The sequence below is a fragment of the Alosa alosa genome, chromosome 15, assembly GCF_017589495.1.
Source record: "Alosa alosa isolate M-15738 ecotype Scorff River chromosome 15, AALO_Geno_1.1, whole genome shotgun sequence".
Classification (NCBI taxonomy): domain Eukaryota; kingdom Metazoa; phylum Chordata; class Actinopteri; order Clupeiformes; family Clupeidae; genus Alosa; species Alosa alosa.
Genome location: NC_063203.1, coordinates 7,074,287 through 7,101,602, shown reverse-complemented (window position 1 = coordinate 7,101,602; position 27,316 = coordinate 7,074,287). Strand labels below are relative to the sequence as shown.

At 44.8% G+C, this 27,316-nt stretch overlaps 4 protein-coding genes across 6 annotated transcripts; 3 read left to right on the top strand and 1 right to left on the bottom strand.

Moving 5' to 3' along the window:
- Nucleotides 1-681: 681 nt before the first annotated feature.
- smtnl (smoothelin, like) lies at nt 682-16,063 on the top strand. Its single transcript, XM_048264436.1, has 9 exons — nt 682-1,688; nt 12,039-12,120; nt 12,237-12,500; nt 12,627-12,689; nt 12,823-12,889; nt 13,314-13,457; nt 13,604-13,727; nt 14,459-14,610; nt 15,320-16,063. The coding sequence occupies exons 1-9, from the start codon at nt 1,155-1,157 to the stop codon at nt 15,444-15,446; spliced, it is 1,557 nt and encodes a 518-aa protein (XP_048120393.1). The 5' UTR covers nt 682-1,154; the 3' UTR covers nt 15,447-16,063.
- Nucleotides 16,064-16,159: 96 nt separating this feature from the next.
- LOC125308139 (homeobox protein SEBOX-like) lies at nt 16,160-17,965 on the top strand. The gene is made up of 3 exons (XM_048264437.1): nt 16,160-16,523; nt 16,698-16,894; nt 16,991-17,965. The coding sequence occupies exons 1-3, from the start codon at nt 16,481-16,483 to the stop codon at nt 17,594-17,596; spliced, it is 846 nt and encodes a 281-aa protein (XP_048120394.1). The 5' UTR covers nt 16,160-16,480; the 3' UTR covers nt 17,597-17,965.
- An 892-nt stretch (nt 17,966-18,857) lies between these two features.
- Nucleotides 18,858-21,153, bottom strand: tmem199 (transmembrane protein 199). Of its 2 annotated transcripts, XM_048265326.1 has the most exons (7): nt 20,867-21,153; nt 20,351-20,558; nt 20,179-20,252; nt 19,982-20,071; nt 19,846-19,888; nt 19,607-19,719; nt 18,858-19,428 (listed from the first exon to the last, which is right to left on the bottom strand). In XM_048265326.1, the coding sequence occupies exons 2-7, from the start codon at nt 20,529-20,531 to the stop codon at nt 19,333-19,335; spliced, it is 597 nt and encodes a 198-aa protein (XP_048121283.1). In that variant the 5' UTR covers nt 20,532-20,558; nt 20,867-21,153; the 3' UTR covers nt 18,858-19,332. The 2 variants fall into 2 exon arrangements, with proteins under 2 accessions (XP_048121283.1, XP_048121284.1); XM_048265327.1 differs by lacking the exon at nt 20,867-21,153 and having other exon boundaries at nt 20,179-20,256; nt 20,354-20,552.
- Nucleotides 21,154-21,486: 333 nt separating this feature from the next.
- poldip2 (polymerase (DNA-directed), delta interacting protein 2) lies at nt 21,487-26,826 on the top strand. 2 transcript variants are annotated; one of them, XM_048265325.1, is made up of 11 exons: nt 21,487-21,680; nt 22,896-22,971; nt 23,518-23,615; nt 23,752-23,851; nt 23,985-24,060; nt 24,608-24,715; nt 24,804-24,940; nt 25,115-25,141; nt 25,367-25,492; nt 25,584-25,663; nt 26,281-26,826. In XM_048265325.1, the coding sequence occupies exons 1-11, from the start codon at nt 21,499-21,501 to the stop codon at nt 26,393-26,395; spliced, it is 1,125 nt and encodes a 374-aa protein (XP_048121282.1). In that variant the 5' UTR covers nt 21,487-21,498; the 3' UTR covers nt 26,396-26,826. The 2 variants fall into 2 exon arrangements, with proteins under 2 accessions (XP_048121282.1, XP_048121281.1); XM_048265324.1 differs by having other exon boundaries at nt 22,890-22,971.
- Nucleotides 26,827-27,316: the final 490 nt, after the last annotated feature.

Here is a 27,316-nt window from a genome sequence, read left to right as displayed (position 1 = left end):
CATCAAGTCTCCCACATGAAAGAATCGGACTGTATTCAAATGGGATCATATGAATGAAGGTACACACACGCTCTTTGAAAGCTGCTGCTTCTTTATCTTACTCGCAGTTACACAATGGTGTCAGTCCGTGAGAATAAGGGGAAGAGATTAGAAAAAAGGGAAGGAACTGCTCTCTGACCGGTGGCTGAGATACCAAAAGAACAGCTGGCGTGATCACCCCGAGTTGGAAGCCAAGAACTCTGCGAGGAGAAACTTTTGTTATCCGCAGTGTGCATATGAATGTGTGTGAGAGAGAGAGAGAGAGAAAAAAAGACAGTGGGCAGTGGGAGTGGGAGTTTGCTAGAGATAGAGAGAGTGAAGCTGAGAGAAAGAGAGAGAGAAAGAGAGAGAGAATGTGGACCAGGAATTATGCCACCAAAGAGAGTAGGGACACAAATACACCAGGGAGAGGGGAGGCAGTGGTAGGAGGGGGGGAGGCAACACAAACAGAGAGTACTCTCTCTAACAGCCAACTGAAAGCTGAAAAAAAAATGGAACAAGCTCTCCTCCTCCTCTCTCTCTCCCTCCCTTGTTCCCCTCCCTCCCTCCCTCATTCCCTGCCTCTCTCTCTCTCTCTCTCTCTCTCTCTCCCTCCCTCCCTCTCCAGCCCTGTGCCTCCTCCCCCAGGCAGTGAGAGAAGTGGGAGATTAACCTGACGGAGGGAGTCGAGCTTTAAAACAGCGCAACGGCCAGAGCAGACACACGGAGGCTGGGAGAGTCGCAAAAGATCCTCTGAGAGAGACAGCGCTCACACACACACACACACACACACACACACACACACACACTCTCTCTCTCACTGAGCTGAGTGCCAAGGGCTCCACAGAGCTGTTTTTGCACCAGAGTTGATTTTTCATCAGGGTTTTTCAAAACTTCTGTATCTCCAGGACTGAAATCTGAAGTAGTTCTCCTGCCACGTGAAACTTTTCTCAGCATCAGCAGGACTCTTTCTGGGGGAGCAACTTTGTTTTGTTTATTGGAGTGGATTTAAGAGGTTGAAGAGTTTGGGGCCGAGAGGGAGAAGCTACTGACTGTTGGCTGTAGCATCCAGAGGCTGAGTCCCTGGGCGTAGAGGTGACCGGAACGTGGAGTGGAAGGTCAGTGAGAGTCTGGTGATGGACGCCGGTCCTTTAGCCACGGTGGGTGAGGGTGTCGGCGGCAACGGTGCAGGCGACGGGGAGACAGTGTGCGGGGCATTGGCCCGCTACGAGAGCACACTGCGTGATGCTGTGCGAGAGATCCACGTGGACGTGAGCGCCTTCAAGCTTGGCGTGGAGCGGCGTCTGGAGGAGGCACTGCATGTCAGCGGGCCCTTGGGTCGCGCTGTGGCCCAGCTCCAGCAGGAGAACCGCCAGCTACGCAGCCAACTGGAGGCCCTCACCCGGCAGGTGGAGATGCTGACGGGCAGTGCCTGTGACCGCAGCGCCCTCATGGGCTCCGGCAGCCCCCAGCTCCAGCAGACCACCAGCAACAGTGCTGGGACCGGTCAGCACCAGAGACCCAGGGTGGGCAGCGGCAGCTCCCAGAGTCCCCCGGCTCCCTCCTCCCCGTCCGTAGGGGCCATGGGCTCGGCCAGCGGCTTGGCCTCCAGCCCCACCACCGTGCGCTTCTCCAGCCGGGCCACCTTTGCAGTGTCCAGCAAGACCAACGTGAGTACCACTGAGAAACAGTGATAAGTGTCAGGAGAGAATGAGAGTTGAGTGAGAGTGGTGCAGTACTTTGTGCTCCTTCTTGGAAAAGTTGAGAATCCCCCTCAGCAAATTACAGGAGTGATTTAGTGTCTGATCACCCAATGACATCAGGCTTTTAGAGCTTGGAGAAGAAGCTGTGGAACATCATGTGCTTAAAAGTGCAGCACAAGTCCAGATTAAAAGCATACTTTGTGTCATCTTCACGTGCTGATGTTCCCAGCCAAGCTGGGCTTTCCAATTCATGATGATCTGTGGTGATATTTCACAGATGATGAAGTGGAAGCAAAATGGATTCTTGCCAATTTGTGTTTATTTTCCCTGAATTATTGCTGTCACCTGGCAGCCCTCATCCTGTAGCAGTCTCCAGCCCATATGGTTTTATTAGAGGACCACATGTGTTTGACAGCTTTAGACAAGACCGAACTGAAGGTCAGCAAAAAAAATAATGACTGTAATTCAGCTGTTTTATAAACAACCACATCCTACTACATAACAAACACCCATACAAATGTACACAAAACCATTAGAGAAAGTGACATAGAACTATCATTCCATTCATGGTATTCATCTTTGTTGTTTACCTTGCTCTAGTCCACGTAAGATTTTAGAGTACAACTACATCTAAACATCCTTAACTGGAAAACAGTTAGAAAAACATAAATCGGAATTCTTATGCTATTGACACGTGGTGCAGCTCTCTAACTCTGATGTGGATTGAGACCAGGGCAGATGGTCAGTAGGTTGGCTGTAGTGGGGCCATTTAGGGGCTGGAGACAGGGCGGGTGGCGTCTGGAGTGCCCATGAGTTTCCCAGCTGCTGTCTGTCAGCCATAGGCATGGCTGTAAAAGTGTGATTATTCAGAGCAAACAGCCGGGCTGCGTAAACACACACACACACACACACACACACACACACACACACACACATACACACACATGACTCCCTCTGACTCTGTAACACACACACACACACACACACGACTCCCTCTGCCTATGTAACTGTAACACACACACACACACACACACACACACACACACACACAAAAACACACACTTAAGCCAGGAGATTCACTTTTGCACATTAGTGTTGTAAAACAGGGGGACAGAGAGCAATTGCGTCACACACACAAATTCACTGGCTGCAGTCATTCAAATTTGTGCCCTGTCATTTGCTTTTTTCCGATGTGTAAGTTTTGCATTTTGGTCATTCATTCTCTAACTCTATAACGTCTACAAAGTCGTTGATCGAACACGTTTGCAGCGAACAAACTGCAGAGCAGTGGAAAAAGCCCCATCTATCATTCCCTAAGAGTGAGGTTTTGGCAATTCGGGCCAGCTCCTCCCGTCCTGATTAGTGAGAGTGAATGGAAACAGAGCGCTGGGCTGTTATCAAGGACAGATGGCTGCTCCTCCGCCACATCCACACCTGCCGCTGCGTCCTGACGGAGCGCTGGCGCAGCCTCGTAAAAAGCCTCCACGCCGTCACCGCAGGTTTCCCGCAGGACAGCTCCCGGCACTGGAGGCAGCGTCTGCAGCGTCTGCACAACCTCCTCCAGCTCCAGCCCTGCAGCACAACACCAAGGCACACACACACACACACACACACACACACACACACACACACACACACACACACACACACACACACACACACACACACACACACACACAGATAGAGAGAGAGAGATAGAGAAGGGGGAGCAAGGGAGAGCTTTGCCAGGTAAGGGATGTGTGCAGGCCTGCCCTGTCAGCATGCAGAGACTGATTCATTTGACTGTAGCATTGCTACACATTAAACACAGCCTCTCAACCCCCTTGAAAGGCCCTCAGCTTCTACTATCTCACCATGAGCCATCTCTCTGTCTCTTCCTCTCCTCTCTATCGGCCTCTCTGTCTCCTCCTCTCCTCTCTATCTGCCTATCTCTCCCTCTTAGTCTGACCTGCTATCAGTATTTGTTATGGCCTGTGTGATTTCTCTGAGATTCATATCTGGTTGAGGCCCTATCTCATTATCATGCTGTGGCAGGGTCTGTGGTACGTCAGGCAGACTTCTATCTCAACCCACAAACAAGCCAGATCTAACATGCGTGTATCCGTTTTCTTTTCATCTAAGAGGGGGTTATTTTGAATGTCTCCTTGTACGTGCAAATAGCTCAGATCCCTGCAACCACAGTCACAACATAGTCATGGTTTGGAGGCCTCTAATGCTTCCCCCTCCCCTGTGTGTTTGGAGGGTGATGAGGCAAGGGAGGGGGGCACCACCACAAACTCACCTCACCCTCACCTCCCTCCCCATCTCTGACAGGGTCACAGAGGAATCTCTCTCCCCCTCCTTGCCCTCTCATCTCCAGCAGTAAGCCTCTCCACAGCTCAGCCTGTTCCCAGTCTCAGTCAGGAGCCACACACGGCTCTCTTTTTTTTTTTTTTTTTGCCAATTACCACAGCGTCTCCGCGGGCTCAATGGCCCATTGTGTCGACATTCTGCCTCATTTGAAGTCCATTGACTGAAGCAGGATTAGAAGAACACCCAGGTCAGATCCCTCTCTCTCTAGGCTTTTCCACAGAAGGCTTTGGTTCCTGAAGACTGGCCCCTTCCTCTATTCCCTCACCCCCCACCCACCCACCCTAACTCTTTCTCCTTCTCTCTCCCTCTTTCCGTTTGAACAACCCCCCTTGCATATGTCCAAGGGAGTTTAATATGCACATAGAGACCACACCTGTGTGAGTGTAAGTGTGTGTGTGTGTGTGTGTGTGTGTGTGTGTGTGTGTGTGTGTGTGTGTGTGTGTGTGTGTGTGTGTGTACACATGTATGAAAGAGAGAAAAGCCTACTCCACTGCACAATGCATTCCTCCACTTCAGTGGTGGAGAGAGAGCTGCTGTTCCCCATTACTGATGAAGTGGACGGATGGTTCACAGGTCAGTGGGTTATCTTTGATTTCTCTGGAGAGCAGCACAGCCTCACAGAGTAAATCTCACACTCCCCAGTGCACACAGGGCTCAGTACGTGTGCTAGGCTGTGTGTGTGTGTGTGTGTGTGTGTGTGTGTGTGTGTGTGTGTGTGTGTGTGTGTGTGTGTGTTTGTCTGTGTGTGTGTGTGTGTGTGTCTGTCTGTGAGTGTGTTTTAGGAGAGCGATAAGTTGTGCATGACTGTTATCTGTGGAAACTCCGTCAGAACACACTCACGCTGTCACACTGAGAGAACACAGACATACAAACACTCATACACTTTCTTTTCATAGTCACACACACACATGTGCACATAAACACACGCACGCACGCACGCACACACACACACACACATGCACGCACATGCACATGCACACACACACACAAAGAGACACACACACACAAACACAAGCACACAAAGAACAGCAGGCCCTCGACTCTTAGACCCCACTCTGACCTCAACACACCCTTCAGTTGCACATTGGAGCTGAGAGCTCCTATAGACACTGGCCCTGTTTATACTTGGCTTTCAAATGTGTTTCAGTGATTGAATCACAGGCAAGTTGAGACACATCACTGTTTGCACCTGTGTCCAAGGTGAACAACCAGAGACCATTTGTGTTCAGATTGAATTACTAACTATGTCACTCCGTGAAGTGTTCCTGTTAAAGATGCAGCAGGACATGTTAGTGTTTATGCTACAAAAATATGTGGTCAATTGCTTGCAAAACCACGTCAGCAAGTGGTCTGAGTGATTACATCACAATGCATATTGGTGGTTGTTTACACTTGTATTTAGTGCTATCCGATCCTAAAGGCGTTTTAAAACCACTTGTAAACAGCCACACTCACGCACTCTCACTCACTCTCTCTCTCTCTGTCTCTAACACACACACACACATACACACACACACACACACACACACACACACACACACACACACACACACACACACACACACACACACACACACACACACTGTAGCCTATATGAAAATTTCATCATTGTGTCTAAAGTACCAGCTTGAACTTCTCAGAGGGGGAACAGGACAACGACCTGTTGCTCCACTCTCAGATAACAGACCCCCTCCTTATAAATCACCCCATGCTGGGCCCCAGTGAGTCCCTGTATTCCGGTAAGATCACCCAGGCTGTCATAACCACGTCACCCGGCCCAGCCTTATCTGGTGTCCCAGCTCAAAACATGTAATCAACACCAGATTGTGTAATTTGCTCGACATGGCTTGATCATTACTCATGGCCCATGTATAGTGTCTGATGGAGGATCTCATTTACAAGTACTTGTGTAAAAGCACCAAAATAGTTTTAATCCATGTCCAAAACAAAATGCTGGCTGTGATTACTGGCTATTAAGTGAAATACTCAAACAGACACAAAAAACACACACGTAGACACACACCCCCACACACGGAGAGAACACACACATCACGTAATGTGGTGTCAAAAGCCCTTCACAGCCTTTTAAGTTATGTTCTGAGTAGGAGACACTGGCTTCGATCTAAAACACCCCATAAGGCTTCAGAGCTATTGCCAACATTTGTCAGCACCATTCAGTGCATGTGTACAAATGGATATTGTGAGGGCCTCTGCATGTATGTATCTGTACATGAATGATAAACAAGCTTGACATACTGACACCAGACAGTCCGCTGCCTTATAACCCGAAGGCGTCTCGGTGAAAATGAAACTGATCTTTTGATCCCCTCCCTCTCGGCCTCTGGGCCTGGATCAGACTGAACAGTGCAGACTCCTGCCAGCAGCCAGAGAGCACAACACATAAAGACCTTAGCAAGGCTGTCAATACACTGGAGCACAATGGAGAGCCAGGAAGACTGTGAGAGAACGAGAGAGAGAGAAAGAGAGAGAGAGAGAGTCAACAAGGGAAGGTGAGAGTCAGACTGAAGGAGAGAGAAAGAAAGAGAGAGGGTTCGGGGGAATGAGAGCAAGAGCTGGATGAATGGTACCGCTGGGTGAGGGGTTAGAGAAAGATAGAGAGAGAGAGAGAGAGAGGGGGGAGAAAGGCATCCAGACCCCTCCCACACAGCCCCTGGCTTTCCTAATTACTTCCAGACAATGGAATGTATTTTCATCTCCGTGGTTACAGGTTAATAATTCTCTGTTTACAGGGTGACCTCACTGCCCCGTCATATCCATTGTGTTGGTCCACTAGAGTCTGAGAGCAGGGTGAGGAGGAGTAGGATGGCGTGGGGGTCTTCACACCAGCATACGCCTGACAGGACATCAGTCTGGAGCACCAGATCTATGCCAGAGTCCGCTGCTATCATAGAAATGCTTTTGAAGTTTGGCGGCATCATCTCCTAGATGTAGAGACTAGGGGTGGTGGTGGTGGTGAAGGAAAGCCTTCAACATGAGAGAGAGAGAGACACACACACACACACACATTGCCTGTTCCTCCCCCTGTGGTGCAGGGGTCTTTTGTGTCCTCCTGGACGCCTGCGTCTCGCCCCTCTCCATGTTTGTTGGTCAGGGCAGAGGGCAGAGGCTGTGTTGATATCCTCTGCAGATGGCGAGGCGAAACCTAAGAGCTGGGCCACGGCCCTTCAGATCTGCTGCGTGCCGACTGCTGTGGTCAACTGCTGCTATGCCCTCCAGCTCCAGGCCGCGCTGTCTCACCCCTGTAGCCTGCTTGTGGGACTAGTGAGGAGCGTTCGTCGCCTGAAGCCACCACCACACGCTCTCAAATTGAGTTAGAGGAGTGCTGCAGCCCGCCACTCACATGTTTGCAATCATATGAACTTTGAAGTCTTGGATGAGGATCACCTCACAGTTGAAGCATTGTTTGATCCTGTTGTGCACTTGGGATCCCACTCATGAGACGTTACAGATGACTCCAGGTGATAAAATGGGGGGAATAGCCGTTCCATTGGCTGCTGTTGTTTTGGAGTTATTTGTAGCTTATTTGAAAAGATGTAGACCCATGAGGGAAACTGCAGGTCAGAGCAATATTTTACTCTATCCTTGCTGACAGATGAGTACAAATGACCCAAACATCTTGTTTTCCCATGATCGGCGCTAAGTGTTTTTCTATTGCCTGAGGGAGAGCCGGACTCCGCTCCCCTGCCTACGCTTTCCTCTGTAAACAGCGCCCCACCCCAGACCCCCCTTGGATGGAATGAAAGCCCCACTGCGAGTGGTTTAATGGAAGTGGTAGTAAACTTTTCAAAGGGCCCCCCTTCTCTATTTCTATCTGCACACACTGCGTTGGCTTAGAGCGCCTTCCTCATGGAGAGAGGTGAGAAATTGCAGGCTCTGTAGATCTTTGAACAACAGGTGTTAGTCCTGCTTTCCTTTCCATGGCCGACTTGAGTACCGGGGAGGAAATTACAGAGCAGTGGTAGAACAGAGGCCCCCAGAAGCCTCATTCGGTGGAACATGGGGGCTCCAATCACTGTCTGGTTCCTCAGACAGATTAGAGGAAACTGAGCTGCCACGGCCTCCGCTATTCAAGAAATGGCATGCAAAACCACAGCGGGGTGAGTAGACTTATAAAAGCACTTTGGATTCCTCCCCCTGCGGTCCCTAGTAAATCCATTGTTTTACAACCGACTCTGGGGCGGATGCGGCCCTGATGTGGCATACAACCACCACATCTGGGCCAGATCAGGGCCGGACCTGCCCCAGAGTCAACTGCTGTCTGGGGAGGGTTCTGGGCTGAGCTGTCCATGGAGGTACATGGTGAAAGTGCTTTCACTGTTGATCTCATTTGATGTATGAGGGGGTAGTCACACAAAGAGACTATTTGTCTCTTTATGAGTTGTCAACATGGAATGATCTGGAACTGACAAACACAACAGAGTGCTCTCAGACTTGGATCACCATCTAATTGCCAAGAGGGACATAAGATGTTACATTCTTATGTTCCTTCACTTAGCGGATATTTGTGTGTGATTCATGGAAAATAAACCAGCCCAAGACATATCAACAGGGCATTCGATGCCAGTGTGCAGAGCCAGAGAGTGCGCTATCTGTAGCAGTATGTCCATGCCCATGGTCTGAGTGACAGATGCGGGAATAACCCACTCAGCCCCGCGGTGCGCTCTGACAGCGTGCCCCCATTGTTGTCGCGTTCCATTCCACAGCATCCCCAAGGTTCCGGGAATCTCAAATGTCAGCCAGAGCAAAATGGGCTCAAATATCCCCCTCAAAGGTCTAGATCTCCCTCTCTCTTTGCCTATTTTCTTTCTCTCTCTGACTTTCAGTCATCCTTTTGTTTTACGTTGTCCATAGCTTTATTATTCTTCTCTCCAGTGTCTATTTAGTGTTATTTACTCTTCCTCCATCTTGGCCTGTCTTCCAGCCCCCACCCCTCCCGTTTTGTTAGACGATGTTATTCCCCCGTTTTCCCTCAGTGTTGGGTTTTCTTTCATCACGGTGGCTCGAAAAGGAGGATGAGGAGGAGGAGGCTCTCTTTCCAGATCAGATAAAAAAATTCCCATGGGCTTTATTAATCAGGGCTCTATTTGGGTCTTTGTTTTCAGCATGTGCCCCTCTAAGCTCTCCATTGTGTCACTCCACGTATAACCAGCATTGTTCGAGACTCATATAGACTCTGACACTCAGATAATCCATCTCGATCCTCTTGTTTGAACAACGGTACTTTTAGGGCATCTTGCCAAGGGGGAAAATTCATGTTCTGGCCCTGAGAACTCGCATGGGATGAGGCTGACATTTAGAGTTGCATGAAAGCCTCCTTGACTAGTCTGGCAGCTCCAGCCTTGGCGCTTAAGGGCAAAGTTACGTTGAAGTGTCACAGCCTTCAAACAAAGTGTAGGGGTTGTATTATTAGGGTTTGCCCTTGGGAAGACAACTACATTTGTTTATTTTATTTCAAAACATTAGGATTCTCCCAGCCTTGACACAAAAAGGGAAGTGTTGTGGACTTTACAGCCTTATGTCTTCCTAGCTTCTTGTGTTATGTGGTGAAGACAATGATTCTGTGTTTAATTATGTAAAAACAACCCCCCATTCACCAAACACCACGCCCCAGACTGACCTCCTGAGTCTACTGCCCACCAGCCAGAGTGACTGCAAGCAATCACACAAGCTCTGAAATAACCTCACTGGTTTTCCTCATCACAGCAGGAGAACAGAGTGGAACTTAATTTTCCCCTCGTCCCATGTAGGGCAGACGAGCGGAGACCTAGGGCTTTTCCATGTCTTCTGCTCGGCTTTGCGATTTTCATCCAGATATTTTATTGTTCCCCTCTGATAATCTGATGACGCATTCCCAGGGACAGGGGGATTTGTTGTTCCTGGAAGGTGGATAGAGGGTCTTTTATGTGGGAGGTAGAGTGTGTTCGTCTGTGGGGTGTGTCTACACCCTGCCCCCCCACACACACCCCTCACACCACCAGCTTCTCTAGTTCCTCCAGAGGCCGGATAAAAAGCAGTGACATGTCCTTTCTAGGCCTCATTAATCATAATAAACAGCGAAGTGGCATTTACGTTCCTCTTACAGTGGTGCATTTCCTGCCAGTGCACTCCAACACAGACGTCAGTCAGCACCGGGTGAGAGAGAGAGAGAGAGAGAGAGAGAGAAGGGGGGGTCTTAACTGAGACCTAGAGAAAGGAGTCACCCACTCTTATCAGTGGGCTAGTGCGTGTGAGTGAGTGAGTGTGTGAGCATGCTCTAAAGACACACACGTGCCTGCTGCCCCAGCTCCAGAGGGCCACGCCACATGACTGCGTGTCCAGGCCGGGAGCGTTGCCACGGCCAACTAGGACTCCAGAGAGGAGCTGGGTGTTCAGCCAGACAGAGAGAGAGACAGAGAGAGAGGGAAAAAGAGGGAGGAGGATCGAGGTGGTGTGTGAGAGAGTATGTGCACAGTGCACGGAGCTACAGCAGTTTTACGGTCAAAAGGAGCGAAATCCGTCTTCCCCTATCTCGCTCTCCCAGCGGGGCATCCAGCTGTTAGCGGCCTGCTCGGCTCTGAAGCGCTCACTCCGCTAGCATTCCTCTCGCCTGAGCTCACCTGGCAGCGCTCGGCGGCCCCTTTACTGACTGCATCACACACTCTGGAATGTACTTTTCCTTACTCTGTGTGTCTGCGTATGATTTATGAATGTGTGTGTATGTGTGCGTTCTAGTGATTCTTTCTGTGCTACGTGTTTATGTGTTTATAGTGCATACATACTCGACAGTATATATTTACATGGGTTTATGAGTGTTACTTGCAATGTTTTTGGCAAAGTCAAACACAGACATATCCATCTGCAGACATGTATGTAGATCAGGATGGAGTAACCTCCAAACAAACGTTTTTACTTTCATTTTGCCAGCTAGGGCATATGCAAAGTATGCAAACACAAGTGCAAATTCTCAAGATATATTAGACATTATAAAAGCTATTTATGATCTGTGGTTTGGAGTACCCTTTCCTGCATGTATACCGGTACTTCATCTGTAAACAGTGGAATCATATTGCAGTGGATGCTGAATGCATTAACCAGATGGCTTTGCCTCTTCTTATGATGCCATGACCTTTTTGCTCATGGCTGACCGGATCATGATGCTCCTGTCTGTGAACCGTGGAGTGGAGACTCTCCTGCAGCTGCCGTCGCCTGCTGACCTTTAAGTGTGGCCAGTGTTGCCAGGCACTTTGGCTGGGGACTGGGGAAAGGCAGCTGGACCTCCAAACGATGTCACAACAAACACTCCATGGCAACAACAGCACCTCTGATAGCGAGTTATTTTCTCCCTGGCTGTCAGCAGCACATGGCTCTGTGTTTTGGGGCTATTTGCAGACTGCTCTTGAGGCCTTGTGCAAACATATAAATAGAACTGAAGAAGCCCCTGTGCTGCAATGAACAATGATAAGGGGATATTTGCCTAGGGCCAGTAACTGAGCGCTATCCTGGGTTTGATACAGACTGGTGGTGAGGGGCAGAGGAGTGTGTGATTGGCTGTCCTGACCTCTTTTGTTTTTGGGAATGTCTCTAAGCCGGATTTCGAGCGCCATGATTTGGAGCACAGATGCCCTTTCATCTTCTGCCACAAGTTACTGGATAATCACATTAGATCCCATGAGTCCTGTATACTCCTTTTTAGGCCATGAGTGTATTCCTCTGATTCTCGATGAGCTTTGTAAAAGAACTTGTGAATTAGCTTAAGTGATCTGCAGAAAAGGATAGCAATCATTGAATACAATAAAACATGGTACTATATACATGAATCATGAAACAGTGCACATACTTATCCTAAAATTAAATTAAACACAACTTAAAACAACACCAACAGCAAAAGCAAAAGTAAGTTGTAAAGGTGCATGATTATAAAAATGAGTGACACTGTGGTTTGTATTTTTCTCTGTGTTTCCTTAGAGCATTGAGCGAGAGGAACCCATAGAGGTAGACCCAGCCCCAGCGACTGCAGGGTTGGAAAATGGACACACACCAATGTCAGGTAACCTCACTCACGGCCAGTACCTCACTATCTCTACATTTCTCTCAGTTCTGACTTTCCTTCTGGCCATCCTGCAATATCTGATAAGTAGGTCTCTCTCCTCTCCATCCCAACAGAGACCAGTCCGGTGGCACAGAGGGAGAGTCCCCCACCTGCCCGTGAGCGCGTAGCTCCAGCAAACATGGCCATGCCTCACCTGCCCATCACAGCCACCACCAAGACCGCCGACACCTCCGGAGCCTCCGTCATGAAGAGCCCCGACTCCCCCGGCAGTCCCATGCGGACGATGCCCCCCGCCATTACAGATCTGCAGCCTCCCAGTGACCGGGCTGCCATAGACAATCAGCCACAAGGAATGATGGACTCACCAGTGCACCAAGGTCAGACCTTTTTTATCCAAACACCCCGCACATGCCTTTGTCTTTTGATCTCTTGACTCTTGATGTCACTGTCACAGTGTCACGATGACACTACAGTGTTTCTGACTGAGTGCTTACCTCTTACAGCACCCACTGTGAAGACGTGGAGTCCTAGTCCAGTTAGAACAATGGGGTCCCCTCGGTTGTCTGGTAAGAAATGTAGCCAGCAGCTAATTATGATAAATCCTTTTTAGTCTGTATTATGACATTTTATTATAATGACAAAAATACTGCATGTCACAAAATCATTCCATTCACTCAGCTGCTATATTTTGTTTTTCAGAAAGAACAGCCTCAGCACCTGCAAAGTCAGTGACATATTCAGGACTTGTCCAACACAATACAGACAGGTGAGACTGAAAAGGAATTTTGGCAATTTTTGAAAATCGGCAGTTGGTCAACCCAGACAGTTTTGTTCCATACAAATATTCCCAATGCTGCATGTTCTGAAATGGGTGATGAGACCATGATAAAATCAATTATGAATGGTTTATAAAACATCAGTAAGATTCATGAGGGCTGTCATTCTTAGTGACCAAAACAAACTTTTAATCCAAGATTTGGTCAGTTGTGAAGGCCGAGAAAAAATGTAGCTTTGTAAGCTTTGCAGCTAAACAATTTCAGCACTCTGATTCAGTGTGTTAACAGAGTTCAGAAAGCTGTGTGTAATTACTGTAACTAAAACTGATGAAAGCAAAACCTTGTGCTGAACTGCACGCTTTGCTTTTCCCATCTTAAATAATTCTCACAATGTGTGTTCCCTCTTAACCCCAGAGGTCTGGATGGAAATGGGGACAGTCCCTTTGTCCGAGGCCCTGAGCGGAGGCGCGAGCTTGTGAGGTCACAGACACTGCCACGGAACATTGGCGCCCAAGCGCGCCGCTCAATCTTCGAGCGGCTCGACTCTGAGAATAACAGGTAGGCCTACTCACATTTCCTCACCGCACTGTGTTTATTCTGTCATCACAGGGCTGATCTCAACAGTCCGTTTTCCTGTAGGTTGTCATTTCCCTCCTTTCCGTTGTCTAACTCCGGGCTGTCTTCTCCTCTCCTCTCATTACCAGCCGGCCCAAGCCTCTTGACTCGAAGCCCAAACTGAAGCGCTCTCAGAGCTTCGGCGTGTCCAGTGCCAGCAGCATCAAGCAGATTCTGTTGGAGTGGTGCCGCTCCAAAACCATCGGATACCAGGTGAGATATAGTCCAGTCTGTGCTGCTGTCACAAAGAGTGTCCATCTCAGAGAGAGAGAGATGGAAAATGGCCATTACTGGACAACTCCAGTGAACAGGGCTTCGCTGAGCTTAACGAAAACATTAAGTGCAGCGTGCAGTGTTGATGTGCTAATTGGCTGCACCTTGCCTTGCTGTCGGCTGCTATAACTCGCATGTCTGTGTAGTGCATCTAAAATAGAGCTCCATGCACTGGCTGTACTCTCTCTCTCTCTCTCTCTCTCTCTCTCTCTCTCTCACACTCTCTCTCTCTCTTCTGCAGTCTTTCCTGTAGCTCTGCCACATAACATTCCATGTGGCTTTGGTTAAGGAGAGGGCTGTCATGGTCAAGGCAAATTTAAAGTTGAGGGGGAAGGAGATGTAAACATTGGGCAGAAGAATGAGAAGTCCTCTACAAACATGACAACTCTGATTGTCTTATTGACAAGCTGAGGATTTTATTTGCCAAGTGAGAGCGAGGACAAAATCGCCATAAATTACACAGTTTGAAAAGCATGTCTGAAATCAGTTAGTCAGGGGAAGTGGTTCAGAAACATTTAAAATTCCTTGTGTATTTTTTTCCTATTAGTCAGACCATAATGCTTACTAAGGACATTCCATGATAAATAACAAATTGCTAATGCATTGTGTATTTACTATGCTTTATGGATACCCACAGTCAATCACACCTATCTCTTGCTTTTCTTCCTCAGAACATTGATATCCAAAACTTCTCATCCAGCTGGAGTGATGGCATGGCCTTCTGTGCCCTTGTGCACTCCTTCTTCCCCACTGAGTTTGACTACAATGTGCTGACACCTGCTGATCGCAAACACAACTTTGAGATGGCATTCGGCATTGCAGAGTGAGTAGATATCCATTACTGAACATTATTTAAAAAAATTGACTAACTTACTTTTCTATCTGAACTACACCAGGCAACTACACCATGCAACTTCATAGATGTGATACTACAATTCATTATGAAAAGTGTAATTGTATACATAATGTATAGTATAGGCATACATGCTCTCATTTTCATTATTATGACTGTATAGGCTACATTTAACTGCATGCAGCGCATTTATTGGCTCAGCCGTCTATGGTAAAATTCATAACTTAGTGAATAATCACCATACAAATGAAAGACATAATTCACAGAAGCCCTCCTAGCTGTAGGCACAGCAGGCCTCACAAATCACGAGCAGCAGTCATACTCATACCCCATGCCAGAGGGAAAGACAGCGGGTAGAGTTACAGACTTTCCACTGCATCTCTGTCTGGAAGATCTGTACCCCACACTTAAAGCTGGACGGCCATGCCAGTGAATATCTGTCGAGCAAGAAGTGCCCCCCACCACCACCACCGCACCGCGTCCCTCTTATCCTCTCCACAATCTTAGAATTTCACATCACCTCACTGCCATCTTATAGTTCAAATAAAGGCTCACTCTTTCCTACTGTACAAGACTGCAATGCAAGTAAATATTTCCTGAAGTTAGTGGTTCACCTTCAATTGTTTCACACGTATGGCATGGATGAACACTCACTCTCTGCTCCATTTGGCTGTTCCAGGGAGAAGGCCGGCTGTGATCGTCTCATTGAGGTGGAGGACATGATGGTGATGGGCCGCAAGCCAGACCCCATGTGCGTCTTCACATACGTCCAGTCCCTCTACAATCACTTGCGCAAGTTCGAGTGAACTCACCGACCTGTTCGTAGTCAGTCTTTCACTGGTGATTTGGACATTCAGCGGAGACCTAAAGAGCAGCATTGCCCCCTTGTGGATCATACTGTGCCTTACCACAGATTATGGACATAAAAGCAGCGGTCCTCTGCAGGTGGAAGATTTAGATATTGATGAGGTGGAGACTGTCAGAGTGCCCAGTGATGGCACGTTGTTGCAAACACACTGCCATGGAGAGCTTGTCTTGCTGCAAATTGTTTTTAACGTTGGTGCTCATAAGATTATCTTGTACAGTAGCCTAGATATGTTTCGTTTTTCTTTTAAAGCTCATAATTATCACTTTTTTATTCTTCGTTTGAATGTTTTTATTTATCTCTAGTAGGCTACTGTTTGTCATCATGTGTGGTATGGTCTCTGGCACCAGCATGTGTTCAAGTTTCAAACTAAGAATCCACAGTTGATATAAACCCCCAAGTCAACCTTCCTCCACAGTGACTTGAGGTGTGAGGAGTGAGGAGTGAACAACTGTGGAGAGGGGAGAGTAAAAAGTGATGTTTTATTCTCATTATTTTGGTGAATTTACGAATGAAATGAAAAGATTTAAATAAATTCACTAGTTTCACACCATTTAATCTATTTGGGGTGCTTGATTTCCTTTCTCTTTGGAATTGTATGTTCCACGTTATGCATAAACATGAAGACATGAATTCATCATGATAAAAAAGTACCAGTCTAAATATAGATTATTCCTCAATTGGAAATATTAAAACCCATAACAGTATGTTTCACAAGTTCCTAGTTATATGATACTGAATGACAGAAACGTGCAAATCCTAAATCTTCTCATCCAATTTTAAGTGTAATCGCACGCAAAACTACCACAACCACCTATGTCAGAGCGCACTTGTGGGGGGAGGGGATGATGATATCTATAAGAGAGCTGGTTAGCAGAGGATGACCACAAATCATTCACAATCAACTTGGTGACAAGAGTTTATCAGGAAATATCCTATACTGTTCAGGAATTACTTCAAGAGATAGATATAAATATGAACTTTAATGACCTTTTCGCAGACCGGGACATTTTCAAAGGTAGGTCTAATTCACTTTCTTCAGAATATTTTTATCAGGACATTTTTATCATTTTGATTGTCTGCTATTGAAAGTCTACGTGTAGTGCCATTAAGACTAAACAAATAATTGAAGTGACTTATAAGTGGCTCCAATCTGCAAAGACAACATAGTAAAGCTTTGATGGTCCGTCAGAGGTGAATGGAAGCGTACACTCTTCGTCCGGACTTGAGCGGAGCGTTCCGGAGGGTCACAGGAAGAGAAAGAGGACCATCTTCAGTCGCGCTCAACTTACAGAGTTGGAAAAAGCGTTCGCTATGACGCCGTATCCCGACATCACTCTGCGAGAAAGACTGGCCGCGTTGACGCGCTTACCGGAAAGCAAGATACAGGTTTGCCACCTATTTGTTTTTATTTTATTACCTATTGCTGAATTAAATGTAGCGTTGGGCTACTATCATATTCTGATCGAATGATCTCTGTCGTAGGTTTGGTTCCAAAACAGACGTGCCCGCAGCATTAAAAGTACCAAACCAACTAAGAGAGGACAAAGCAGTGGTATCTCTGTGAGTTGTACCTCAGATTCTCCTTTTCTATGCAACACCTTTAGTTCCTCAAACAATCATGATATATCTAGACCACATCAAAGTCATATTGGAGGACAGCAAAACCACACGGACTGGGTCAAACTTCACAGCACTCCCTTGGTCCAAGAGGTTTACACCAGGGCACCAAACTTTCCAGAAATGCTGGCTTGGGAGAATGACCATAACAGCATGCACCTGGAATCTTTTGGAGTTTCCGGATGCAACAGCAACCAAAGTCATTCATCCTTGATAAGTGCAAATGGATTCTCACAGCCCTGCACTATCACCCCAGGATATTGGCACCACAAGGCACACTCTGTGCCCAAGTCAAAGGTCAGATATGCTCACATTCCAGAGGACCAGACTGTTCCTCCACATCCACAGCAAGCATATTGGGATGAGAGCAAGGGACAGGGACATCTTCTTGTGGGCACCCAAACCTCCATGGGATACATCTCTGACTTGATCTATAATGCAGCTGTTGTAACTAACTTTATGGAGTTCTAGTATCTTTTACTGACATTGTACATATATTTAGTTTGTTAAAGACTTGTGCATCACCTGTGTTGTATCCAGATCTCATCCTATCCTAACCAATCATCGGCATGTTTGTGTTACATGGTGTGAGGCTCTCAAACATGCTCACATATATGTCAGAGGAGTTTGCATGCATGTAATTTTTTTGTCTCACTTAATTCATGTCATGCCAAAGGCTAGAGGTAGAGTTCTTCCATGATATCCGGATTAGAATTTTTTTGTCTTTGCAGATATCTGGCATGACCGAAATGATTATTTTTCAGAGTAAAAATATTTTCCCATGAATGCCAATGGTCAGACAAATAAGAAATAAATTAAAAATATCCAAAGCTCAAGGACTATCAGCTTACCGTCTCTTTAATTCAAGCCGGATTTAAAGTCTCCTGTGCTGTAATACAGTAGAGGTATGACCAGTGTCTCATGGCTCACTGCCTGCTGGACAGTGATCCATGCATATCATAATCATCTCTAAAACCAAATAATCTTTCAATCAATTCTTAATCCGGGTGTCAAATCTCAGTTCTTTGAGAGACTTTTTTTTTACATCCCAGATGTAGTTACATCTTTTAATCTACCACTGATATTAGAGAACTACTTGTTATTTATTGATATATAAAAAAAGATTAAAATGACTCAGATTAGGTGGGGGCACAATGTCAGATCCCTACTTAAGGGTTGTATTAAATACAAATCATGGCAAGGGACACCTGTTGTCAGAAAAATCATTTGATAGCTATTTTCCCTCTACATGTTGTTAGTTGAATGTTGTTGCTGCTTGTCACCCAAATCCATCTGCAAGTAAAACCTTTCAAACCAGATTAGCACCATTCAGCAGCTCACAACAATTACTGACACATCTGGTATGGTCAAAAAGGAAGAAACCCCACCCAATATAAATACTGTATCAAATAATAAACAAACACATACTGCATTTCAATGGGCTTCAAAGTAAGAGAGGATTGTTACCTGTGTGGTCAATGGATGGATCCCCATTATGTAAAGGCTATAAATGAAACTGTATGCATCAGAACCATCACTCGACGGAGTGCAGTCATTTTGGGGTATATTTCTTCAATACAGCAAATGGAATGTACAATGTTTTTGGAACAAATTCTTTTAAGTGATCTTCACAGTGCTGGAAAGCTAATTCACAGAATTGCAATAATAATCAAACCATACTTTATCAACATGACACTAAAATAGCAAAAGACCACTTCATTTAACACATAAATTCTTAGACACATTTACATTTATTTTTGAAAGATGATCACACATTTTGTACATTCCTTGTGCATATCAGTAAATATACCTTTAGCATGTATTACGGACAACGGATTTCAAGAGGTTATGGATATAAATAATCAAGATTGTAGTTCAATAGACAGTAAGCAAAATGTTATTGATAAATTCATTTGATTTATCATTAATTGATAAAGGTTGCAAAATCTTAAATAACATAATCTTCAAAAAAACAGTAAATGGGGAAAAAAAACATCAAACAACAAGGCAATAAAATAAATAAGATAAACAAAGACTCATTTACAATTTGGTCCAAGTAGTTCATTTGTTGCTATAACAGTTTCCTCATTCTTAATGTTCAGTTTGAAACATCAAAGCATCAAACAGCAGATGCTTTTAAGGTTCCATAAAGAGGCAAATATTTCTGTTGGAATGAAACGTCCTAGACTGTAGTCGGTTGAGGGATATCATGGCTCTCCCAAATCTCCCTCCATCGTCCGTACTAGAACATACAGCTCTGCCAGACCCACAACAGAGGCTGCGATCACTGCTGAAATCACACGCTGTGGATAAAAGTTTGAACAGGACACCTTACTATTGATTCAGAAATCATTTTCGGAATACAGATAGCCACACATTGTAACAGTAAACAAATAAGCCTACTGGAATATCAGGTCTATCTGATCAGATATTCAAAATTTAGAAAGGTAATAAGAAACAATTGAATAAAGGGATTCTTACAGCTGTTGTTTCTGTGAAGATGTACTGGCTGCCGATGTAAGCGCAGGCGAATGCTGCAACCACCGTAACCAGGAAGTTGAAGACAGTCAGAACTGCTGTTTTTGCTGACCGCACTAAAAATGAGTGTGGGGAAGCAAAGATCACAGATCAGTGGCAGCCCTACTTCTCTTGCACATTCAAATAACATGGACAGGAACTTTTAATTAAATGTTCATTAAAAACCTTCAGGGCACACCAACCTTGCTTCCCAAAGTCTGCTAATGTTCCATGACGGCTAATTTCCTAAATGACAAAGAAGCACACACAATCAAACAATCCTGAATTACTCACACATAACTTTGAGAGGATGATCTTGACAAAATGACTGCCATTTACTTGAGTGTTCACATTTCTTGTCATCCGATTGTATTCTTCATTAGCAAGCTTTGCTTTTATCTTCTCCAGACGAGCCACCAACTCAGGATTCTGTAGGGGAATAAGGGCTTAATTTAGGATGTTTGTTGCTCCTGACACCAAATTTGTGCTCGACAGTATCAGGTTTTACTGTAGAAGCTTGACACCGTTTTACTTACCCGTGGAGGCTTTTTGTACTCTGGTAAGAATAGCATGCTGTCTTCCAGTAGTTCGTGAAGGTAGGATGGGTGCCCTTTGATAAGACAACAGCATAAATATCATGGGGAAACTCCACATGGGTTAGGCCTTGTTAACATCTGACCATGCAACAATATTGTGTTTGCACCTCACCAATTTTTTGAAGGTAGGTGTTGAGTTTCCTGACGGTTTTAAAACGTATACTAGACTCCCCCTCTCCATCAAGTATGGGCTCCAATTCTTCGAGCAAGTCTGCGGGAACTGGAGACTCCGTATCCAACAGTTCTTTCACCTTCTCCCTGAATTGGTCTCCAACAACGAAAGATGACGCCATTCTCTGTTGAGTCTGAGTTACACCAGGCTGTAATGGTAAAATAGCAATGAATGAAATTGACAAAATACTTAAATGTCATAGATAATTATGTAGTTGCTTCTAGACTCGATTCTGCTTAACACAGTTTCACAGGACAGGTTAACAAATCAAAATAAACTGGCAAATAAAGCTTCATCCACAGCTAACGTTAACATTATGTTCCATGCTGTTAGGTCAACGTAAGTTAACGGCAAACGAATCATGAAGCAGCATAAGGTAAAAGGTAGGTAAAAACTTCCCACAGTCATTAAGCTCTCTGGTTGTACATAAAATGTTTGATCCACTAACTTACTCACCTTGAATTAATATTAGCAGCTGACTTAGCTTCTAGCTTCAATTGCCACTCCAAAGTTAGCTTGCCGTTTAACTTGGACAATATCGACACAGATCATCCGCAAAACAGAGATGTGACACTTGTCAACACTTATTATTCTCAAATTCTCAATAAGTCAAATTCTGTAACAACTAATGTCCATAAGTGATGATATCAAGTGATGATCATGACAGTGCAAGCCAGTAGACACTTCTCGATTCGACGACGAGTGAGCTAACTTGCTAGCTGGTGATGTTTACCTTGTGATGTGTGACGTAAGACTACTTCCGTTTTTCAAAAACACGATTTCGAAGGTATTTTTAATTTATACGTATTTACACATGCGTAATATTTCCAAATATGTAAACTAATTTAGTTTAGCATGACCATATTTTACGTTTGAAAAATATTAATATTTTTCTCAGCGATACAATAACATTTGGAATTAGTTTTAACGTTACCCTGCGAGCTTGTTGCGCATCATGAACTAATTAGCATGGTAATTTTTATAACATCCCAACTGATGCACAGTAGAGTTTTTTTTACAAGAGTTAATTTCCATCGCACTTAACTGACGTTCATGTGAGTCTGCGTGTACAACTATCCTGAGGAAAGATGGCTGCGTGTGCCATTCGGCGCGGTTTGTTGTCAACTGTTAGTAAATGTAATAGAAAACGTGCACTCAGAATACTAAGTGTGATTGAATATAACACTGGACTTGAACTAAATAGACTCCGCTTGCAATGTTCGTCCTGTGGCTTGTTCAACTTCCAGCAGACGAGGTTCATGTCGTCACGGTAAGAGTTGGTTAACGACGTCCATGTCCTGCCATGCGAGTTGTAGAAAGCGTTAACATTAGTCGGCTAGTTAATGTTACTGTATCTCTGTTCCACAAATCGTACACTGCATATATAAACTAATATTGTATGGATTTGAGGTTATACATTGCTGCATTTAAGCACTTAAGTCGGTGGCAGATGGGTAACCATGGTTAAAGTTAATAACTTATGTTGCCGTCCAGAGTTTGAATTCCTTATAATAACCCGAGCTAGCCAGCTAACATTGTGCTGTATGTTCTTTTTGCAGTGTCAGTAACACTATCTTGACAGTAATGGAATTGTATGCGAAAAAGACTACTTGTGAAGGAAGTGAATTCAGTGACTGACATCAACCATTGCATGACAGTTGATGTAACGCAGAGTTAAAGTTATTAGATTGTTCCATACTGTGGCCTTCTTGTTGGTATTGGGCAATGGAGCGTTCCCTGTGTTGTAAGTCGTGATTTCATCATACTGTCGCACTAACAGAGATGCACGATGGTTTCAAATCCAACAGATTAAATTGCTTTGCTTAAAGTTGCTTATAGTTGTCTGTCTCCTACCCAAAGTACTTGGGTCTCTGCCTTAATGTTGCTCAATATTAAGCCATAGTGATATGGGTGCTCATCTCTCCGAGGCTGAGGCTGCCTGTGACATAACACAGCTTCCAGATCTAGTGCCAGTAATGGGTGCTATTTCTTTGGCCTCACATGCCAGTGGTGTATCACCCTGCAGGAGGAGGGGGAGGGGAGGGGTGGTTTTTGGCAGCTGGCTCACCCCATGCTCAGCGTAGGCCAATGTTTCCGGATCTGTTTTACATAACCAGCCTTTTATATAATTTTGTGCCATTTTATTCCCAGAATCTCAACAATCTTTGTTGTTGTGTCTGTATTGTATGTGTACCACATGGAAGCATTGCACTTGTTTGTCTATCATTGTGTTTTGACTTGCTATTCAAGAAGGAATTCAGTTTGATGTATTGCCATATTTAGCCACTATGTTTAATCATTAACAGGGTTATGTCAGGCATCTGCCTGTCCACACTGTCATCTGCCTGCCTGCACCAACATTTATCCATGATTGATTTCTCTACCTGTCTGTGGTGTCGTTGGTGTTGTATGTTTTTACTGCAGATATTGGCCTTTGCCTGTTTTGTGTGTTTCTTATGCACTGTAACATATTTGGCAGAAACAGGCCTGAAGGAAAAGTTCTGGAAGCTGTGGGAGTGTTTGAGGCCCCGAAGCATCATGGCAAATATGAGACCGGCCAGGTGAGGGGTGATTTTAGTTGGACTGATCAAAGCTTTGACCACAGCAACAATCCATTAGAAGAAGAGCCAGAGGAATAACAACATGATCCTCTTCTGCATTCCATTGTTATGAGCTCTCTCATATAATGTTAGTTTAGAATGGTGACTAGGAGGGGCAATGAATGCTCTCAGTAGAGATTATTCTGTGATGAGGATGCACTATAAAGGACATTTGGAATTGCCTTTGAAGATTAACTTGATTAACTTGTTTAAGTTGTGGTGAAGTGATTTGCCTTTGCTAGTTAATGTTAAGTAGTCAATGTCTGCAACTGAACTACTAGCTTATGACCACCACCAGCTTGTTAATGTTAATGCATTTAGAGATTTTAGTTGTAACATACATTACATACCTCTAATTGTCTTGCCAAGTTTAGACAGCTTTTAAGTTCAATTGGTGTTGACTTGAAATAATAGTGATTAAATGTTAGATATGAGCAACATAAACATTGTTGTGTGTACATGTTTATGTTCTGTTTTCAAGTTGTGACTGTTATATCGTGTCCACAGCTTTTCCTCCACAGTGTGTTTGGCTACAGAGGGATCGTGTTATTTCCCTGGCATGCACGTCTTTATGACCGTGATGTCACCCCTCCCACTTCTGAAAGGTAGCTTTGATTGTGAACTCTACATTTCCAAGCTGATTGAATATAATTGGTTAATTAAGTATTAAAAGTTACTGTAGTTATTTTCTTCATGTATTCACTTTACCTCAGAAATATTAATAGGCTTTTTTCCCCCCAGCAAGCAAGACCCCCCTGGATCACACGGGTCTAAAGAGGTGAAGGGCAAAACACACACATACTACCAGGTCTTGATTGACACCCGGGACTGCCCTCACATAGTGAGTTACTCTGCACTCTCTTATCTTGTTGCCTTCACAATTTTTACTGAAGCTCAGTTTGTATTGTCACAAAAGGACACATTTGAAAGAGTAGTTGATGTGTTGAATTACTCATTTTGACTGGTTCTGACAGTCTCAGCGGTCTCAGACGGAAGCGGTGACGTTCCTGGCCAATCATGATGACAGCAGGGCCCTGTACGCCATTCCAGGTGAGGTGGAGCAGGACAGCTGCTTGTTGTGATGTAACAAAGCCTGCACCTATTTCTGGCCCTGATCACTGATGACTATACCCACAGGTCAAGGGCTCTGCTAATCATTCCTGTAACTAACCAGTTAGGCATGTAAGCATGTCCCAAAGAGGAGATTCACTGATGCACTGCTCTTGTGGCTGTTTCTTGATGAGGGTCAATGTTAAAGTGTTAAGGGAAAGTGGATAAAAGGGGACAAAAGTGAATAAGTGAACGTTCTAACACAAAACATAAGACACAATGGAGAATGAAGTTCACTGGCAATAGCAAGAACAGACATGTGCAATACTGCGGTGTCGTATCTGTAAACAGCCTTACGTCCTTATTTAAAAACCTGAATTACCCAGATAAGATTAGCCTGTTTTGTAGACTTGTGGCAGTAATTTCGGTCTTCTGGTAATACTGTTGGCACCAGTCAATTTTCTTTCTCAGTGCTCTTTTATCATGGAGTTAAGATCCTGTCGGATGCCAGATCTTTGTGTGATATTCTCTTTTTGGGAATTTTCAGGTCTGGACTATGTTAGTCATGAAGACATCCTACCCTACAACTCCACAGAACAGATCCCCATTCAGCACGAACTATTTGAGCGTTTTCTCATGTACAACCCAGCCAAAAGTAATAACCTACTTATCTCTCTAACATTGGCAAAAATACTGTAACAGATTGATTCTGATGGTGTTGTCTTTTTTCATGTCTCACCCAGATCCCCCTTTCAGTGCGAGAGACACCCTGCAGGCGTGGCAAGAGAAGAACCATCCCTGGCTGGAGCTGTCGGACGTCCACCGGGAGACCACAGAGAACATCCGCGTCACTGTCATTCCTTTCTACATGGGCATGAGGGTAAGGAAAGCAGCAGCAAAGGGAGTTGAATGATGAGTTTATACGTGGGCTGATATGCTTAACAGACACAGCAACAACAACAACAACATAAGCTACATCTCTGTTCTACAGTTTATGAGTGTGTGTGTTTGTAAGGCTCAGTTTGTCTCAGTTTCTCATTTCCTCTCATCACAGGAAGCTCAAAATTCACATGTGTATTGGGTAAGTAATATATTACTACCAATTATTTGTATCTCTTCTGTTTAAATCCGCTTGTGCTGAATATTTTTAGTAGTTAATACTTGTAATAAAATGGTAATTACAAATCTCCTTGACACAATGTTAAGTACATGTTGTGGCTCTGCAGGCCTTATCATTCCTGATAGTACAGCGTGTACCGGTGGCATTGTAATAAAGTGGCCATGTGCGTCTGTGTGTGTGACCCAGTGGAGATATTGTATCCGTCTGGAGAACATGGGCGATGAAGTGGTTCAGCTGAGAGAGAGACACTGGAGGATTTTTAGTCTCTCAGGAACCTTGGAAACAGTCAGGGGACGAGGAGTCGTTGGTAGGGTGAGTAGACATGTGAAGCGCCTCGAAGCGTCTCGAGAAGCATGTGTGGCCCTGTAGGCTGACTGGGGTGTTTATGCTGTCCCCCTCACAGGAGCCTGTGCTGTCAAAAGAGCAGCCAGCGTTTCAGTATAGCAGTCACGTTTCTCTGCAAGCACCCAGCGGACACATGTGGTGAGCAATGACGGAGAGGGCATGCCCAGATTGTTTGTTTTCAAATGGCCTGTTTTTTTTCATAGGAGATTTAAAGGAGAAGTTTTGGAATTTTCACTGTTGAATTGTCAAAGAGCTGTGGCCAGGGACTGAACAGTAGAATGAGCAATTAAGTAATAAAATGGGCAAACCCCTTTGAATGTTTTTTGATATGCCAAACATGAACAAACAAGTAAGCTTACGTGTTGTGTCAACCTTGACTGACAATGTGATGTTGTACTGAAATTATGTGGTATGTGAGCAATTTTTTTTCTCTAGCTTTCATGAAATAGTGTTCACCATTGTGGAGAATATATTTGTTTTAGCTCATTGTTTAGGGTGCATACTTTGAATGCCTGCATGTGTTTAGACTGGCATCATGTGGTTGGGTCTTTAACGTTTTGGGACTTCTTTTGGTTTGCTCCCATTGGATCATAAAAGCCCAGGCAAGCCGCAATGACTCTGGCAAAACAATTACCAACCACCTGACCATCAACAGATCACAAATCACTTAGGACCTTGATGCGCAGTGAAATAATGTGGAAAGGGTATGAAATGAGTATTAGCTAAGTGCCTGGTTTTTGCTGTGTTGTGCACAGGGGGACATTCCGCATCGAGAGGACCGATGGCTCCCACTTTGACGTGCGCATTCCACCCTTCTCTCTGGAGAGCAACAAGGACGACAAGGCGCCCCCTGCTGGCTACTCTTTCTGACCCAGCCCCTGCACACACAGCACCACACCTGCAGCCAACAGTAGTCCTGCAAACACCTCTCCTTTATCTGTTGCTCCGGTGAGGCTTCAGTGCTATCAGATGTCGCAACGCTTGCCCTTGATCTTTAAGTAATCTGATTTGTTTCAAGATTTCAATGGTGATATAACTCTTAGCCAGTACTGTTAGCCATGGCTTATCACACATTGATGCTTTCAAAAAGAACAAAGTGGGGAAGTTTGTGTGGCCGCTGAGGTTCCAGCTAATGTGACATTTAGCTGTCCTGATGGTCAGGATGAGCTAGAAGAGGGTTGAAAGATGAACAATTTTGTGAATTAAAAGCCAGAATTCTGGGTGGTTCCTTCAGTTTTTATTTATACCTGTCAGGAAAGCAGACTGATCCCAGTGGAAGCTTTATTTATATATATATATATATATATCAGCATAAAAAAAAATAATAATATATATATATATATATATATATATATATATATATATATATATATATATATATATTATTATTTTTTTTTTTTGTGAAATGCTGATGTTCTGAGCGGTTATGTTTTGGAGGTCTTTTACCCACAGAATGTAGAATGCATAATCGACAGACTGGTTTCGGAGTGAGTGAAAGCTGCACAGTGATGGATGTGAGTTACCATGTCCTCCAGTGTAGTTGCTTCCTGGAAGACTTTCTTGCCACTTTGCAAGGAATCTTTGTTTTCTTTTTTTAAAAATTGGAACTTAATTTGAATAAATGAACACCTGAATATTCCTCAATGTACTGTAAATAAGGTTGTAAAGGCAAAAAATAAAACATGCATTTTGAAAATAGTGGAAACGTTTTTTTAGTATTTCTGAACCAGTTTGTCATCTAAAACACGACACCCAGCGACTCTAGGTCGAGTCAGCATGCATTCGATGCAT